We start from the raw sequence: 19,956 nt of genomic DNA, 5'->3' as shown, positions 1-19,956 counted from the left end.
TTTAATTATAGAGAATGAGTAATAGTGAAATTCAAATTCACAAGCATTTGATCATTAAATCTCATATCATGATAAAAAAAAAAAAAACATCTCAATTTAAAATATTAAAATGTTAGGGAAGACTTGTAAAATAGTTTTATATTAATTCACTAATATTTATTGTCTTTATATACAAATAATTAAATTATCAAATATAATCGCATATCATTTATGGAATAAGAAAGACTTTCCTCTTCAATCCAAACAATATTCTACTTTGATATAATCCCTAATAAAGAAACTAATTTTTTTTAACAAAAACAAAATCCATTGGTTACAACCTAGCTTGTTTGTTTTTTCCGGGTGATGATTTTTCTATAAAGAACAGTTCTTGAAAAAATATTCTTGTCCTGATCCAGTTTTACTTCAATTTATTCCTTGGATTTTTTTATGTAACATGATTCTAATTTTAATAATTATATCATGAGAATGTTGATAAAATTTGCACATCAGAATAGATATATTTTTACCTTTATAATAGAAAATAGAGGTGATTAATTAATTTTAAAACATAAAAGTAAGTAAATTTATTTATGTAAAGAAAATTGCCTGATAAAATCTTTACTCTTCATTTAATTTTAAAACTAAGATTAAACTAACATAATACATCATATAAAAAATAACTTAAGAGATTATATATATATATAGTATTGACGAGTGATCGTGACCAATGATAAGTATAATATAATATCCAAGAAAAATCTGATTTGAATCTCTTCTGAACTTAAAAAACTTAAATTATGGTACATGTTGTGAAAAATAAAAATTAGGTTATGTTTGGTGTGATTTTTAAAAATTCATTTGATTTTTTTAAAACTTTTGATACATAAAAAATTTAGAAATATGTTTGGTTAGAAATAACTTTAGATTTAAATAAAAAACTGACATAAAAATAAAAACAATGTTGTAATTAAAGTTTGAAATTAAAAAAAAAAACTTTTACAAAAGGATCAAGAAAAAAAATAGAAATTAAATCAATGAGGACTAAATTGAAAAACATAATACCATCAATTTGAATTGAATGATGAAACTGAAAATCACTAAAACTTTTATGAAAGGATAAGAAAAAAAAATTAGAAATCCAAACAATGAAGACCACATTGGAAAATATAATATTTGGTAAAGTGATATTGAAAGATAAAATTGAAAATAAATAAAACTTCTACAAAAAGGTTAAGACCAAAAATTAGAAATCAAAAGAATAAAGATTGAAGTTAAAATAACAACAAATAAGGTCAAGCTATAATTTTTTAGGAAGAAGTGAGAGAAAAAAGAAAAGAAAAAAAGGTTCATTGGCACTAAACCGAACCACTATCAGTGACACGTGTCGTACTAACAGGAAAAGAGCACAGTGTTGCTTCCAACGACACGACAGAAAGAGCATTTTTGGATGCTAAGAGGTGCCGCACACACCACTTGGTGCATTACACGCGTACCCACCTTTTTGTTTTATTTAGCCAAATACATAATTGCCCCCAGAGCTAACATGATAATTAATAATAATAAAAAAAAAACATGGTGAAAAACCAAAAATGCCCCTTGTCTTTAGGCTAAATGTTTTTTATTTTAAGGGTATTTTTTGTTGACCTTTAGGTCACATATTGATACTTTATGTATTTTGATAATAACAATTAAATAGAAATGGACTAATAATATGTTTGGATGAGATTAAGTTTAAAGAGATTTATATAAAGATTACATCAATAAGCATGAGGTATTGAATGAAAAAATCAATCAACAAGTCCACGATGCAAAACAAATGAAGACTTAGTTTTTAAGTATTCATTTTAGTGCTTAATGTAAATATTTATATCATATTTGATAGCACAAATTAAAACGAATGTACACACTTCACTTTGCATGCATTTAAAAAAGATTAATAAAACGGTTCTAAAAATTCATCAAGGTTAAAACTGATAAATCTAAAATTTTACATAAATTAGTCGATCGTTCAGTGATACTATGTTTGGAGTAAAAAAATAAAAAACACCTTTATAATGTTTCAGTAAAGAATGATCATATGTTTGGAGCTATAGCACATCTCAAAAGGTTCTTTTTGCTAGCAACTAGTTTAGTAAAAAATATTATTGAAGGCGTCATTGTCATGTGTCTGTCCAAGGCAAACATATTGACAGCATAGAAAAACAAATATTTAGGGAGGGAGCACGAATATCTTAGATTTGACTTGTAATAATATTTAAATAGTATTTGGTTACTATGATTGTTAAAATATTAGACGCGATATAATGAATGTTCTTGAATTCTATTTAGTTAATGAGATATTATAAAATATAACAGATTGTAGAAAAAAATTGTCATTTACTTAGTTATTAAATCATTTTTAAAATATATTTAATAATAAAATAAATAACTAAACCAATCATATGTGCCAAATAAATATTTACACCAACACAAAATTAAAATCTGATATGGTTAAAAATGCAAGATAATATGTTTATCATAAATACAAATTTTTTTTTTTTTTTGGTTATGATTCAATCATCACCTCTTCATCATTAAATTCAGTTTATTTGAAAATAAAACCAATTTCCATTTTTTTATATTATGTTGTTTTAATTTTTATATTATTTTTTCAATAATTATATTCAATTTCTTTCATAACGTTAAGAAAATCACTCATTAAATTAAAGAATTCTTGTACTTTTTAATAAGAATCACTCTTTGGTTAATTAGTTTTATTAATTCAAAAGAAAATTATTTACTCATCTTTTTAACTATAACAAGTTATTAAATTTTATAAAATAATTTAATGTTTATTTTTGAAAAATTAATTTTTTTCATATTAATTTGATGAAATGAGAAAAATCAAGATTTTAAAATAATCATATTCTTTATAAATTATTTTGAAAGATTTTGGAAAAAAGGATTCAACTTGATTATGTCTTCACCCCCCCTTTCAAGAGATAAAAATTCCTCCTTTTTAAAGAGATAAAAACCCATTTTTATATTTATTTTCACAACTAAATAACTTAAAGAGCATATTCTTGCCTGTTAAATGAACCAAATCTCGAATAAAAAAGTGTTGGTCTAGCAGTTAAGATACTGTTATATCCTTATAAGGATGTGAATACAAATTCGATTTTCAAAAAACGTACTTATTGGGAAGGATAATCACAAACCTCGAATAAGACTAATCTCACCCTTTAGAAGGGTGTGAGGACACCCGATAAGAAAAAAAAATAAAAAAGAACCAAATGCTTTGCCCTATTTGTTTTTTCAATGAGAGCTAAAATCTACATTGTTCTGTCTGTTGAGAGAATATTACGAAATCTTTGCTTATTTTTATATGATCGACAGTGAAATCAGGACATCCTGCTGCTGTCTTGGAATCACCAAAGAACGCGACTTATTAGCTAATCAATAATTTAAATAATGCGTGGTCAAACTAGCATGGTATTTCAAGGGATTTAATTACATAAAAGTTTATTAATAAAGAATTAAACATTTCATTGCTTGTCTAAAAATGGGTTAACATGGTTTAATCAGTGGGGAAACGTCAAGGTTCTTACGAGGGATTGGGTCGTTAAAGATAACGCTTTTTGACGGATCAGACAGAATCTTTATGTGGAGATTTTGAATAGTTTTGCTACAAACCAATATCATGCACAACCCACATTAATCTTGAAAAGTTCAACAATGTGATTACGTAAGGAGCAGCCACTCGCAATCAATTAAAAATAACCACAAAAAAAAAAAATGATTTGCACCTACCATTTTAACAGTTTTTAAATGTTGTGGTTTAATTAATGTGCTTAACCATCTATTAGGTGGTTTAGTAGAAGGTTCAGTGGTAAAAGTTTGAAATTAAAGAGTTTGTTTCCTCTGTAATTTCAAGTTCGAGCCCTGTGGTTGCTAATATGATGGCCACTGGAAGATTACATGGTCGTTAACTTCAGGGCCCGTGGGATTAATCGAGGTGTGCGCAAGCTAGCCCGAACACCCATATTAATAAAAAAAATTATGGTTTAAGTAAAGATTGTGTTCGGAGGTGTTTAATTGAAATGCAAACATAAAATAAACAAAATTTTAAGTGAATTTTTGTAGTTTTAAAATTAAAAATACAATAAAATTTTTGTTCCGATATAGTAGCTAAAAGTTATCTTAATTGGTGTTTGGTTAGTATTACAGAACAAAAGGAATGAAAACATAAAATGTTTAGGTCTCCATGTATTTTTTAAATTAATTTTTATACTTAAGTAAAGAAAAAAACATATCTCCTCTTGTTATTTCATTCGAAACACTACCTAAAACATTGACTTTGAATCATATCCCAAACATTTTGCAGTAGATTTTTCCCTTCTTGGTTGGAGGATTAACAAATACTTCACTTGGAGTGTTCAATGTACAAAAATAACTTGAATTTTTCTTTTATTTAGAGCTTGTTTATTTTTGTGTTTTAAAAATATTTTTTTAAAATTAAATTTTTTATTTTTTTATTTCAAATTAATTTCTTTTAGTATTTTCAGATTTATTTGATGTGCTGGTTAGTCAAAAATAAATTTTAAAAATAAAAAAAATATTATTTTAATATATCTTTTAAAAAATATTTTTTTTTAAATAATTATTATTATAATCTAAAAAAATAATTATTTATTAGGAAGGGCCGGATTCGATTACAAGTTACAACCATGCATCTTGTGATTAGGTTACACACAATAATTACGATGGGTACATGCGTGGGGGACACAAAGATTCACCAGCCACCACCCGACACGATTAACCCCTTGAGAATTTACCACCGCACTCTTCACTGACCCGGACAGTAAAATGTAACTCAATTTACTCTAGGCTTTTTAATAAAGCCAAAATCTAGATTTGAATTTTACTGAAGATAAAAGAGTCACTTGAGAGATTCTAGGCAGGTTTGTGGTAGTGGTTATGAATTAAAATATTTTTTATTTAAAAATATATTAAGATAATATTTTTTTTATTTTTTAAAAATTATTTTTGATATCATCACATTAAAACAATCTAAAAAAATTAAAAAAATTTAAATAAAAAAATAATTTTAAATTTTTTAAAAATACAAATTGAATAGCGTTCCAAAACATGTAGGCATGTTTGTGGTAGTGGTTATGATTTAAAATATTTTTTATTTAAAAATATATTAAGATAATATTTTTTTTTATTTTTTAAAAATTATTTTTGATATCATCACATTAAAACAATCTAAAAATATTAAAAAAATTTAAATAAAAAAATAATTTTAAATTTTTTAAAAATACAAATTGAATAGCGTTCCAAAACATGTAGGCATGTTTGTGGTAGTGGTTATGATTTAAAATATTTTTTATTTAAAAATATATTAAGATAATATTTTTTTTATTTTTTAAAAATTATTTTTGATATCATCACATTAAAACAATCTAAAAAAATTAAAAAAATTTAAATAAAAAAATAATTTTAAATTTTTTAAAAATACAAATTGAATCGCGTTCCAAAACATGTTCTCTATCAATCATATATAAATGGTGTTTTTCTTCTTTTTTGTTCTCCTTACCATAAAAAAAAAGTATTGTTATTACTTAATAACCCTATACCCAAGAGTTAATTTCTGCAACAAATTATCATATATTTGTTTAACTACACTGATGGGGAGATCCTTTAATAAACCTTGTTTAATAGTATTTATTATTTTACAATTGATTCATGATTAATGCCCTTGATCCTTAACTAGCTATAAATGATTTTAAAAACTATATATGGAGTAAAAATATTATTCCTGTATAGTAATCATTAAATAAATGGGAGTTATTATTATAATGGAGGCAGAAAAATCCAGGGAAATCTTTCGAAAGAAAGGATCTGAAATTTTGTCACAGAGTTTTGATATATGCGAACCAATGACACAGACAGATGTTCATTTTCGTTCTATCACTTTCTGCTCTCTGCCCTCCTCCCTCTCTCACCTTTTTCCCTTTTTGTAATATATTCACTACCCTCCCCTCCGTCCTCTTGACAGAGTGCGTTTATATATATATATATATATATATATATATCTGCTCGTTGTCTGACCTGCGCCAGGTGATACGGTGGAGGAGATGTATAGTAACATCAACAGTAGTAATAACACATGTATGTAAAGTAAGGCATGATAAACACTCTGTAAAAGGTTGCCGGAATATGTACAGGGAGCTGTCGGTGGACATGCATTTGACAGTTCACACAGCCACACGCTTATATATTTTGCTTCATGAAATGAGAATTTATAAAAGTTCAACAACTACAGGTCACTCCTCCCAAGAAGTTTTGGTCAATATAAAGAAATTTAGTTTCGAAATATAAAAATAGGCTTGAAAATCCGGATATAGTAAGCACAAACACCTAGTCTTACTTTAATACATTTACTTCAAAATTATTATTTTTTGTTTAGATAAAATCACAGATAATGTAAAAATCATCAATAAAAATTAAAAATTTGTGTTAAAGAATCCTTATCTAATTAGATAGTTAGATTATGTTAGTTAGATGAGTAATCTCTCTATAAATATGTTAAGAAAAAAAAAGTGTGTTTTAAGAATTGAATATCAATTAATAAATCTTGAGAGGTCCAAATACTTTTGCGTGTTTTGTTTTTAACAATTGATATCATGGCTTAGTTTGATTAGGAGAAAAAAAAACACCGAGTAGCAACAATTTGGTTTTTTAAGCTTTTCAAGGATGAGTTCTAACACAAAATTTATGGATTGTTCAGTTTTTAAATTTGATAGTAAAAACAACTTTGAACATTGAAAATTTAGATGCAATCTTTCTTCGAGGATATTGATGCTTGGGATGTTGTTGAGAACAAAGTTCTAAAGTCTGCGAATGTGTAAAACACAAATTGAGCCAAGAAAAAAGAGATGCTAATATCACATCTTTCAAAAGATGGAATTATTTGTTTTTGAGAAGATCATGCATATTGAAAGTGCAAAGGAAACTTGGGATATTTTAGACAAAACTTACAAAGGTTACAAGACAAAAAAAGGTAAAGTTGTTGACTTTAAGCATAGAGTTTGATCTTCTCCAAAATAAAAATAATAAGACTATTGAAGAGTATTTTTCACGAACACAAAAATCAGTTAATCAGATGAAAGCCAATTGATAAATGATGATAGATTTCCTAGTTACGTAGAAAACTCTTCAAAGCCTAACACTTCATTTTGAGTATGTGGTAGCAATTATTGAAGAATCAAAAGATTTGAGTGAGATGTCAATTGTGAAATTACAAGGTTTATTAGTAGCTAATGAGCATCGCTTGAATTTGAAGATGTTTGTAGTAGCCAATAAAGATGCATTGTAATCTCACTTGAACTTGATGACCAAGGGGGAAATCTTAAACAAATTTGAGCACAATTAACATGGTCAAAATAACAGAGGGCAAAGATGAAAGAAATAACAATTTTGATCAAAGGAAATGATACAATGGAAGAACAAATAATAGAAGTGGAGGAGATTCAAATTAGCATAATAAGTCTTAAATTCAATGCCATAAATGTTAGAATTATGGTCACTATAAAAAAGATTGTAACTCTCATATTCAATATCATCACTGCAAAAAGTTTAGTCATTATCAATATGAGTGTTGGCTTAAAAACTCAAAAAATAAAAAAGATGCATGCCAAATTTATAGAGACTAATAAAGATGCTTTGAAGCTTTGAAGACTTTGTTTTTGCAAGCTGTAATATAAAAAATAAAGAAGAAGTGTCTTTATTGATGACTTGTCATATGAACGAGAAAAATAAAAAGCGAAAATTTGAAACCGAGTGAGAGTTGATTAATAAAGAAAAAAAAAGAGCTAAGAAAGGAAGTCAAACATGTAGCTAAGAAGAGAGAAGCTATTTCTAGGTTGCTCAAAGATAAGCATGATAACCATAAATTAGAGAAGAAAAAAAAAACAATACAAGATCAATATAAGAACCATGTTGATTAACTTAATCGTGAGCATAAATATTTAATGAATAAAATGGAGCAAGAATGCATGATTGGCAACAAGATTCAGAAGGAACATGGAAACTTCTTATTGAGCATTAAGATGCAGAAGAGGGAATTGGAGAGCAATATTGATAAAAGACGCGAAGAGATAAAAAGCTATTTAAGGGATAAAGAGAAAGCATTTGAATTAGAAAAGAGAAGTGAGCTTCCACATTTTGCTTCTCTTAGAGAAAAAGTAGAAAAAGAGTTGGAAAAAGTTGCTTTTAAAAAGAAAAAACTTAATGATGAGAAAAAAAAAAGTCTATGGAAAATGCATCACAACCAGTAGATGATCAAAGCCCATTTGTAACGTTAGTAAATAATGATCAAACAAGTTGTTTTAGAAAAGATGAAACTTAATGATGAGAAAAAAAAGATGCATATTGAAAATGTTTCATATCTAGTAGATGATCAAAGCCCACTTGTAACGTCGGTAAATAATGATCAATTATCACAAAATATTAGAAAAAAACCTACATGTATGAGTAATTATGAGACAATTGGAATCAATCAATCTAATACTCATTTTTCTTTATTCGTATGTTGTGATCCTGTGACTTTTGAAGATGCCATAAAAAAATAAAATGGTAAAAGATTATGGATGATGAAATTAATGTCATTGAGAAAAACAACACATGAGAGGGCTTAAAAACAAAAGACGAAGCTTTCAAAAGACAAAATACCATTAATGTAAAATGGATGCCTAAGACAATGTTAAAGAAAACCTTTCATTGTTAAATTGAGTGTTTAAGAACATCAGTTTAAGAAAAATATTGTTAGATAAAATCCTAGTTAATGTAGGAATTCTTGATAAACAATTTTTTTGTGTTAGACTAGTTTATTAGAATCATTGTTTAATTAAATAGTTAGATTCCTAATTAGATTATGATAATTAGATTAACAATATCTATAAATATAAGAACCGATGCATTTAAAATTTAAGTGTGTTGAAAAAATAGAATATTTTAGAAGTTGAATATCAATCAATAAAGCTTAAGAGATTCAAATACTTGTGTGTGTTTTGTTTCTAACATTTTCTACTAAATTAAATGTGCTATTGGCATCCTTTTTTTTAAAACAGAACAACAGTGAATTAACATCTCAAAGTTAAAGGAAATATTTATTTTACACAACTTAATTCAGAATAGAAATATATAAACCTTTGTTTTTCTTTAATTAATTTTTTAAAGATATGATATTTATTAACATACATGCAAGTTTTTATAATTCATAAAAAGAAAAATAATTAAGAAATCATTCGATTTAGATTTAACCAACAATGAAAAAAAAAATAAAGTGGTAACATTCATCACTTGTTCATTCTTGAGCTCTATTTGTTTTATTAAAAGTGATTTTCTGAAAATCAATTTTCAAACTTTTTTATATTTGTTTACTATTAAGAAAGTTGATCAACGAAAAATATTTTTTAGTCAAAGAAAATTTAAATTGGTTTTAAGGAAAGTGGTTTTTTTTTTTTGGTGGAAAACACTTTATAAAAGTTGCAAAAAATTCAAAATATCTTGTTATTTGTTGATTATATCAAATTTGATCCTCAATCTTTTATTTGCTATATATTTTGTTTTGATTTTTTTTTTCAATTTCATCCCTTAAAATTTGATTTTTATATCAACTTTAGTCCTTATTTTTTTATTGTTATTTGTTTTTTTTCTTATTCTTTTTTAATTGAAATTCTTTATCTATCAGATTTGATCTTTATTTTTTTATATTTATTTTATTTAAAATAATTTATGAAATTGTATTTTTTTAATTTCATCATCTTTCAACTTTTTTATTTGTAGAATTTATCTCTATTATTTTAATTATTATTTATTTTATTTGAAATAACTTATAAAATTAGATTTTTTAAATTTCATCATTCTTCAACTTATCTATTAGATTTAGTCCATGTTCTTTTAATAAACTTGAAAAAAATTAAAATATTATTAAATTATTTTCAAATTTATTTTCTATGGCATACTGAAACACTAGAAAATGTTTTTCAATTTATTTTTTTATGATATTATCAAACTTCAAAAAATAATTTACTTTTTAAATCACTTTTATAAAAAAAATTTATTATTAGCAAACAAACTAGTATTTTATGCTCCCCATAATTTCACTTGTGCTTTTTTCTAAATAAATAAGCAAATAATAAAGGAGAATTCTTCTTGCCTTTTGATTTTATGCCCTCTCTTATGAAAGAGATTTTGCACAAAAACAAGGTTGATAATTTTTTTTCTCTGCTTTTATTCGACGGCGAGGATATATTTATAAGCCAGTTTTATTATTATTATTTTATATAGTGACTAAATAAATGATAATATAGTGTGATTTAGTCGATTTGCTGGATTAATTTATAACATGTGATTCACTTTTGTTTTTTTGTTTTTATTAAATAATATCATTATATTTCTTTCTAAATCTTGAATGATAGTATTTTAAATCATTATAAATTAAATTTGGATTAACTTGTTTAATACATGACTTTGATATTAAATCTAAGCTGAATTTTATAACTTTGCACAGAGTAATAATCAGATTAACCGTTTTAACTTTTACCTTAAAGATTAATGATTTTTCTTAACAAAATTTGATCCCCAGATTGTTTTTTAAAAAAAGGAAAAGCAAAGTAGCAACTAGCAACAACAGGGCGAAGAAGGTTCTTTCCTGCATTAACAAAAGCCAGCACTTGCAGAAGCCAGCCAACAAGACAGCCTCTCCCTCTCTCTCTAATCTCTCCCTCTCACTCTGTGAAACCATTCTGTTTATTCTCTCTTCTGATTGTGCAAAAACCTCTCAACCTTCCGCTGCTCTATATTTTCACTACTTCTGTGACCAACTTTGATGTCTTCTATTCCAAAGGAACATGATTACATAGGCTTGTCAGAGACTCCTTCAATGGAAAAAATCTCTGACAAGCTCTCCTCTTCCTCCTCTACCCTCTCCACTGAAGAGAATATCAACAGCAACAGCAACAGCAACAGCAACAGCACCAATACTTCTCTCAACTTGAAAGAAACTGAGCTAAGGCTTGGCTTGCCAGGGTATCAGTCTCCAGAGAGAAAACTAACACTACCTGCAGCTGGGGTGTCTCTTTTTGGAAAAGATATTGACACCAACAACACTAATGGTTATCCTCTTAGGCCGCTAAAGAATTTAGTGTCAGGAACTAAGAGAGGTTTCTCAGATGCCATTGTTGGGTCTTCTGGGAAATGGGTTTTCTCTGGGAGTAATGGATCTGAAGTTGATTTGGGTAAAGGAGCTATTTTGTTTTCTCCCAGAGGTGATAATGGTAATTCCCAGAAATCTTGTGTTGCAGGACCTGCCAAGAAAGATGATGTTGCTCAATCTCCAAAGCCAGTTCAAGAGAAAATCAGCCAAGTGGCTGCTGCAAATGAGAACAGCAGTGCTCCTGCTGCAAAGTAAGCTCGCTTTAATTGCCTTTCTGCTCTTCAAGTTATTTTCTTTATTGTGTTGTCTTTTGGTTTCATACTTTGTGTGTTTGCTGCTGTGACCAATCTTTAATTTCTGTGCGAATTGTGAAGAAGAGGAAAACCAGACCATTAGTTCCAAGAAAATGCAGCTGTGAGCAAATCAAACTGTATTAAAATGAGTTTTGGCTTGGCTTGGGAAACATAAATGGAATTACGAACCTCATCTTTAGCCATATTGCTGCATATAGCTCAGTTGAGTGTATTTAACTTAGTTTCTGAGAACCTTGGAATGAAAGGATTGATGTTAAGTTTAATTTCTTTTCCCTTCCTAATTGTGTGCTTCTTGGATTTATTTTCTTGTCAGTTTGGTCTTTTCCTTGAATTATGTTCATCAACTGATTTCTGGTTAGAATTTTTTTCGCTTTCAAGTGGTTGATGTCTGTATATTGGATCATGCCTAACCTCTTGTTTATGGTGTCACTGTGATGTGATATTTATCATGGTTATAAATTTGTATGTAGATTGTAATAATTTTTCTCGTATGTGGTCTTCAAAGTGATTTACTCCGAAGAATTTGGGAGGTACTTACATAAACTGATGAAAATAAGTAGTGGGTATTTCTTCTATCTTTGTGGATCTTTTGCATGCAATTTATGAAATCTTCAAGCTTGATTTTTTTTCCCCAATCAAAACAGCGTTAGCCTTTACCTTATTTTTTCTTGGTCAATCAACATATGTACATGTTATGGTAACTTTGGTGAATTGCTGATCAAAAAGTTTTTGTAAAAGGGCACAGGTGGTAGGATGGCCACCAATTCGCTCATTCCGGAAGAATACCATGGCCTCTAGTTTGGTGAAGAACAATGAAGATGTCGAAGGCAAATCAGGATATGGTTGCCTGTACGTAAAGGTTAGCATGGATGGTGCTCCATACCTTAGGAAGGTGGACCTTAAAACTTACAGCAACTATCTGGAACTCTCATCTGCTCTTGAAAAAATGTTCAGCTGCTTCACCATTGGTACCCTCTCTCCTTCCCTCCCTCCCTCCCCCTCCTCCTTTCCCTCTCTCTCTCTCTGCACACACAACCCTCACCCCAACTTGTAGGGTTCGTAGGAAAAATTTCAATAAAAAGTTACCAGCTCAATTTTGGTAAGGTCCAGAAAAGAGATATGCTTTACTCATAATAAAAATCAAGAAAGGGGATTTTTACTCGTTAGAGCCACTGCCTGTAATGCCATACCAAAGGAAATATGATGAATAATTGGTTTTCCCATGTTATCCTGTTGTAACGAACCAATTCCATAACTGGGGATTGGAATTTTATGGTTGACTGGTGGTTTTGTCCCCTGAAAACAGTAAAGAAATATTTATAATTATTTCTAGCCCACTGCAATTTGCAGCCTACTGTCCAATTAAACTAGGTTGCCTGGTGATGTATTTACCGATATATATACCAACAGGTGTTGGAAGTTGCATTGTGAAGTTGTTGACTCCTGTTTATGTATGAATGACCCAGGACAATGTGGTTCTCATGGGCTGCGAGGGCAAGATGGTCTAACTGAGAGTCGTTTGAAGGATATTCTTCATGGTTCTGAATATGTTCTCACATACGAAGACAAGGATGGTGATTGGATGCTTGTTGGTGATGTCCCTTGGGAGTAAGTGCTGTCCCCATTTATTTTAAATTAAGAGTTCAGCATTGAAGTCCTTGGATGAGTCTTTTTTCATGAGATGAAATTGCATGATTTGTTCTCTGAAAACACACTTTGCTGTGGTTAACAGAATTGAACCTTACATGTTTTGAAGCTGAATTATAGTTGATTTTACCTGGACACTCGTGGCATAAACATGCAACTTGGATCGGGAATTGCTATTTCTTACTTGGAATGCATCGTTCAAGATCAAAATCCTCTGATCTGACAATTTAACAGTTTATTGTTCATTGTTAGCTGTAAATTGTTCGTTTCTAATTTTGTTATTGTTTGCTGTTACAGTATGTTTACCAACTCGTGCAGGAGATTGAGGATCATGAAAGGTTCTGAAGCAATTGGACTTGGTAGGTATTCATGTAAAATTTTTTCATCCAATTGTTTAACATGTCTGAACTCTGAACACATGACTTTGATAATCCATTATGGTCTCTTTTTGCGGATACAGGAACCAGATTGGATGAACTTGCTAAGCTTCTGTTTGTATCTTCATATCTGAACATGTATGCATTTGCTTGAAATTGATTTTTGTCCATCTGCTTGTTTGCAGCCCCGAGGGCCATGGAGAAATGCAAGAACCGGAATTAGCGAAAAGAGTGCATGAAGTCATGAAGCTTAAGAAGGATGTTTTCTAGATTTTAAGAGAGCCTTATAGTGTGTTGAGGTGAGCTCTTTGCTCATGAAGCTTGTGCTTGGAAATTTTATTTAGTGTATGGGAGAAAAAAAAACTTTTTACTAGTGAGAGGATGTCATTGAACATGCATCCGATTTATTCTTAAGTTTGTTTACTTTACATTGTTTTCTTCTTAGCTTTTCTTCTTCCACTTGTACTTTAATTTGTGTAAATGAATGGATTGCTTGTGGGTATAAGGAGGCCTGAGCTCTCTCTCTCTCTCTCTCACTGCATAAGATGGAGCAGAAAACAATATGAAACAAACAATGCAGAGTATCGTAGAAAATGTTCTTGGCTCCATCCTTCCCTTCGAGAAGCGGCGCAGTGAGAAGCAAGAAGAAAACAAAATGAGCACCACCACCAAATTCCAAGAACAAACCAACTTCGAATTCAGTCAGGCTTCACTCCCAGGAAAAAAACATTTTGGTCAATTTATTTCTGAACCTAAACTTGTTAAAAATGCTGCGCGTACAACTTCTTTAAAAATGCTTTTCAATTATATTAAAATAATATTTTTTCAGACAATAAAACAATTTAGAAAACATTTTAAAAAGCATGACATCCTTGAGGATGTGATGGTGCGAAATTGGCAGGTGTGCCTGCTGTTCATTAATATAGAAAACAGTGTTGTCAGCTGATATGAGATTTCTCCAATTGCTTGCCACATTAGACGAGTTGCATGCTCATGTCAAAGAGTAGAAATTCAAAAACACCAAACAGGAATAAATATTAATAAACAAATTCCTAAAACATGTCAAAACAAATGTAACAGCATGCAGGCATGCATCATCATCAAAATGCTCCAACTTCAGCTATGGAGAAAATATATAAATATTAACAAATCCGTGTTTCAATCTAGAGCAAAACTAAATAAACTCTCTTATCCATTCTAGACAGCTTCAAGATTCTCGTTCTGAGATTTCAATATATACCATCTGGGTATAACCGTTAAATACAGAAGCCTCAAGTCGACCTAATCCCAGCCGCTGGAACAAGCCATAACGACCATCTTCAACAAGAGGACTGGTTGCACGAGCAGGATCATATCGTGTTTGATGGGTGAGGGACGGGCCAGCCACTGGAGGGAGCTCCCAATAAACATCAAGAGTTGATTCAATAAACCTGCTGTTCTGAAAATGTTCTGCATAGGAAATTGGCTTATTACTGTGATTAAAGTTGTCCCGCATCCAGCCCCTAACACCCCACCATGCTTCATTCGGTCCACATAGTTCATCTATATCAACTGCTTTCTCCCAAAACAACTTCCTCTTCGATCTAACCCTAGCTTCATCACTGTCCCTAAAGCAACTATGGCCACCCCCTGCAATTTTTTTAAGGAAAAAAAGAAGTGCAGAGTGAAGTGAACTTTCAGAACCCCCAATTCAATTTCCCACTCACAATCAGATGCAGATTACAATATTATTTAAAAAACACGAGGGAGGGAAAATTCTATGCTGGAGTGAGTTAAAATTCAATCTGAAATATGTTTTAAGTTACCTCATAGCAAATATCAAATCCAAAGTTGAGATGTTAGATTTGTTTTGTTTAGATCCTACATCTGATGAATTTGCAATTAGGAACCACAGGATCTGTTAGCTGATTTTCCATAACATTCCCAAATCCTAAGTATTATCGGTTACAATCTGCTACTCTTTGTTTTGTGAAATTTCACAAAGCAGCATGAAAGCTTTTGCAGTCCATGTTAATGGAAGAACAATGTTAACGTTGTGGATTTCCAGCAAAAGGCAAAAAATGCAACCAGGGAAATCATTAAAACAAAAGGGGAAGTACATGCACCTCTTATATAGGATTGATCACATATCTGCCTCAAGGAATAATGATCTCCAGTTCCAGTATCATAATTATCCTCAAACACAAGATGCCGAAAACCAGCATTTAGTGCCTGCTTTACTCTGCCCATATAATCAATAATTGAGAAAAAAATGCATCAAGCTAATTTAGAAGGGTAAAAAACATGAAAGCACATAAAATGTGTGAGGTAAAAAGGACTAGACAGATACTACGAGTACCTCTTCAATTCATTCTGATGGTCATCAAAAAAGATAAGAACTCGACTGATATCAGTAATCCCATGTTTATTCATCACGCTCTTCCAATCAACATTACCAAAATCTACAAAATCTTTCCCAGCAAAGTATGTGCAATTACCATCAACATAAGCAGGTCCCTTCTTTAGGTACTTCCCAGGATGCCTGGGTGAAAGTGAAATAATTGGTGTGTCTGGCATTGCTTGTCGCAGAACCCAAGTGGAATGCCCCTTAAAAACACCACTCTCAATCATTAGAACTGGCTTCAGCCACTTTGCAATGAACCAAAGCCCAAAGCTGTGGTCAAAACCCATCCCATAAATGTTGTTTTTTATTGGCCGAGTTTCATAAATTGGTACAAACTCTTCCAAGCCTTTGAGTAAATCCTTGGATGTCCACTGAACTGTTTTTCCATGTTTCGATCTGCCTTTTGCCAAGGACAAGAATCAAATGGGAGTGGATGATAAGAACCCAAATCAAGCACTCAAACTCAGTTTTTCAGTAGACTAGCAATATAGCATCCAATGCCACAAAAAATTTAAAAAGTGAATCAGATGAAAAACTGACTGAGCAAACAATAATTACCATAATATCATGAAAAGAAAGAAGAAAATGAAAAAAAAAAATATCCCAAATTCACAAAAATTAACAGACATGGACTCCACACCAACTACAGACTAAAAAATGGTAAAGAGTTGTCAGAGTGGAGTGCGTAAAGTGAAAGACACCAGAAAAGGATTCAAGAATCATGTAGTTGGTCATTAATTAAAATGAAATGTTTCGACGGTATTATATAGTTCTGCAGAATATCTCAAAAATTTCAACCATCAACTCAAGTGGCAGTTAGCAATAAGCCTTCTGCAAAAGCTATATCCCTTTTAATTAGAGACTTCGAGGACAAGTAGCATCCTCTCCCACATCCTTCAAATCCCCTGAATGTCTCTCTCTCTCACACACATTTGCATGCGGGAAAAATCTTCAACACTCCCTTTTAAAACATACATCTTTCCGATTTCAATAGTTGCAGGTCCCATCATGTTGGACCCACAAATACTGAAATTTGAGCAGAAGATGCATCAGTGGTTATTGGTACAACGACAATACCACATTTTTTCCCCCTGTGCACCCATAAAAGCACAAATGCAGTTCCTTTTGAGGTAATTACACTAAGTTAAGCAACCTTCAGGAAAATAAACCAGCAAAATGAAGAATTGCAATAACCAAGAACATGCACCCTAAACTGGAAATTCCAGCTTGGTGAACTCAAAGACAACATCTTTGAACAATCAACCAAGTCTGATGCCAATGCTGCAGTTTTACAGAGAGCCAAATCGAGCTTAGATTCCATATCAAAACAAGAAAACCTCATTTCCAATTCTCATTTTTTTATTACAAACCCATTAATTGAACCAAGCCAAGAAGATAGGAAGTAGATTTCCTTATAATTTCTCATATTTATAATTCCTACATTTTCTCAGCCACCAAACGGAAATAATCAAACTCAAGATCCATATCTCCTCAGTCGCCACCCAATTAGCAAAACCAAATCTGACTCCGACCCAGATACCCGGATTAAATTCAGACAACAATTACAAATGCATAGATAGATAAATTCATCAAAGGCTAGATGAGATAGAGACTTACACCAGGGAACACCAAGTGATCCAAAGTCGGACTCAAGACCATCGAGACCGAAGAAGCCAACGCGAGAACCGGGATCAGAGACGCAGACAAAACTCCGGGAATGAAAAGCGAGAGAAGTGATCAAAACGATAGCTAGTAAGAGACAGAGAAGGAGAGAAGCAGTGGGACAGAAGCAGAAATGGGACAAGCGAGAGAGGTAATTAGAAGCCAATAAGGAGAGGTTCTGTTTCTTGGTCTTGGAATTGTCGGCAGAGGCGTCAGTATCGGAGTCGTCAAGGTGAGAGGTGACACGGCGGGAAGAGAGGACTCGGTCTAGCATCTTGGTGGTGGCAGTGATGGTGTTTTTGGGACTGTGTGCTAGAGTGTGCATATTTCTGTTTTGTTGATTTATAGATTCTTACGTTTTTAAGTTTGATGAAACTGGAGATTGAGTTTATAACCTCCTATGGCCGGAAAGTTGGGTTCCAGTCTGAAAATTAAAAATCATAATTTTATCTTGTTTTCACATAAAAATACATTAAAAAAAACACTTCAATAAACCAAAAAACCATTTTCAGTTTCTGTTTGTTTGCTAGAAAGTAATTTTTTTGAAAAGTGAATTCCAGAAAAGTAAATTATTTTTCGATGTTTAGTAGTGTAATAGAAAATAAGTTGGAAAACATTTTGCAGTGTTTGGTTATGTCATATAAAATAAACTGGAAAATAATTTATTAATGTTTTATTTTCTCAAGTTTATTAAAATAATGAGAAACAAATTTTATAAATTAAAAAGTTGAATGAGAATGAAATTGAAAAAAAATATAATTTCATAAATTATCTCAAATAAAATAAATAATAATCAAAATAATAGAAATCAAATCTAAAAAATAAAATAAAAATGAAAGATGAAGAAATTAAAATAATAATAATTAACATTTCATAAATTATTTCAAATAAAATAAGTAACAATCAAAAGAATGAGGACCAAATTTGATAGATAAAAAATTTCAATAAGAAAATGATAAGGGAAAAGCAAATAACAATTATAAAAATGAGGACTAAAGTTAATATAAAAAATAAATTTTAAGAGATGAAATTAAAAAATAAATATTCAAAACAAAATATATATAGCAATCAAAAGTTTGAAGATCAAATTTGATATAATCAGCAAATAATATGATATTTTTAAATTTTTCACAACTTTCGGAAAGTGTTTTCCATCCAAATTTTTTAGGAAAACACTTTCCTGGAAACCAAGCCAAATTTTTCTTTGACTGGAAAGTGTTTTCCGTTAACCAACTTTCCTAATGACAAACAAACACATGAAAGTTTAGAAAGTAGTTTTCCGGAAACCACTTTTCAGGAAACAAACATGGCCTTAATCTCCAAACATCATTTAATTGGTTTAAAAATAGTTAATTAAAATTAAAATTAAAATTGAGAGGTCATTATCTATTTTTTAAGGCATGTTTGATAGGAAAAATAACCTTTGTTGGACTCATCTTTTTAAAATGAACCACTTGATGCCAAATTTGATTCTTTTTTGCAATTAGAATATGGTAGACCAAATACGTTTTTCTCTTTTTTACCGTTTTCTGCAACTTTTGCTCTCATCTATCGCTATTTAGGGAGTAAAACATGATACAAATGAAGTTTAAGTCTAAAATGTAAAAAGCTAAAGTAAAATGGACCAAATAAATGCATAAATTGAAACTTTAGAGACCAAACTAAAGATTTTTGTGCTTTTGAAAGTGAAAAATGAAAGGGAGCCTCTTTTTTTTTGTGTTAGATTTGATTATTTTTCTTTCAATTATCTTTAACCCTAACCTAAAATTATATTTTGTCAAATTAATCTTTAATCTAACATCTAAATATTCTATAATACTTTGCATATACAAGTGCCTGCAAAATAAAAAAAATCCCAACACGTAAAACCATGCTAATATAAATTGCAATGATGAAATTACAAAAAAAAAAGCTCGACAACCAAATTAAAAAAAGGGTTAATTACACCGACCTTCCTATAATTTGTTCATTTTTTCACTTTGCCTATATTATTTTAGAAATTACACTTTACATTCTAAAGTTTATATGATTATAATACTTTACATCCTTAAGCTGACGCATAAAAAAAAGTCAATAAAAAATATCGAATTATTTACTAGAATTCAATTATATTTCATTTAATGACTAAAAAGTTCTTGTTGTATTAAAATAATAAAAATACCACTGAAGTTACCATTACTATTTGTTTTTTGAAAAAGAAGTCGTCGTTCAATGCATTTATAAATACAAAAATGCCATCATTTATATATTTTTAACAAACTACCTTCCTCTTTTCTCACAATTTTCAATTATAATAAACATAAAATTCTTCATTTTTTTACACAATTTTCTCAACAATTCTCAACAAAAATTTGCAACCATATTATCGAAACAAACACACCATTTGAG

The 19,956-nt window shown here is 30.1% G+C and overlaps 2 protein-coding genes across 4 annotated transcripts; one reads left to right on the top strand and one right to left on the bottom strand.

Annotated features, from left to right (window-relative positions):
• The first annotated feature begins 10,648 nt into the window (after positions 1-10,648).
• On the top strand, positions 10,649-14,028 carry LOC7483540 (auxin-responsive protein IAA27). Of its 3 annotated transcripts, none has more exons than XM_052451630.1 (5): positions 10,650-11,436; positions 12,238-12,467; positions 12,966-13,107; positions 13,465-13,505; positions 13,709-14,028. In XM_052451630.1, exons 1-5 carry the CDS (start codon positions 10,859-10,861, stop codon positions 13,744-13,746), a joined length of 1,029 nt encoding a protein of 342 aa, XP_052307590.1. In that variant the 5' UTR covers positions 10,650-10,858; the 3' UTR covers positions 13,747-14,028. The 3 variants fall into 3 exon arrangements, with proteins under 3 accessions (XP_052307589.1, XP_052307590.1, XP_002303297.1); XM_002303261.4 differs by having other exon boundaries at positions 10,653-11,436; positions 13,444-13,505; XM_052451629.1 differs by lacking the exon at positions 13,709-14,028 and having other exon boundaries at positions 10,649-11,436; positions 13,444-13,672.
• A 505-nt stretch (positions 14,029-14,533) lies between these two features.
• LOC7478407 (uncharacterized) lies at positions 14,534-17,988 on the bottom strand. Its single transcript, XM_002304178.4, has 4 exons — positions 17,524-17,988; positions 15,862-16,306; positions 15,629-15,744; positions 14,534-15,152 (listed from the first exon to the last, which is right to left on the bottom strand). Exons 1-4 carry the CDS (start codon positions 17,891-17,893, stop codon positions 14,731-14,733), a joined length of 1,353 nt encoding a protein of 450 aa, XP_002304214.3. The 5' UTR covers positions 17,894-17,988; the 3' UTR covers positions 14,534-14,730.
• Positions 17,989-19,956: the final 1,968 nt, after the last annotated feature.

This window comes from Populus trichocarpa, chromosome 3, assembly GCF_000002775.5.
Source record: "Populus trichocarpa isolate Nisqually-1 chromosome 3, P.trichocarpa_v4.1, whole genome shotgun sequence".
NCBI classification, from domain to species: Eukaryota; Viridiplantae; Streptophyta; class Magnoliopsida; order Malpighiales; family Salicaceae; genus Populus; species Populus trichocarpa.
The sequence above is the reverse complement of the archived record's forward strand: the minus strand, read 5'-3'. Positions and strand labels throughout refer to the sequence as shown.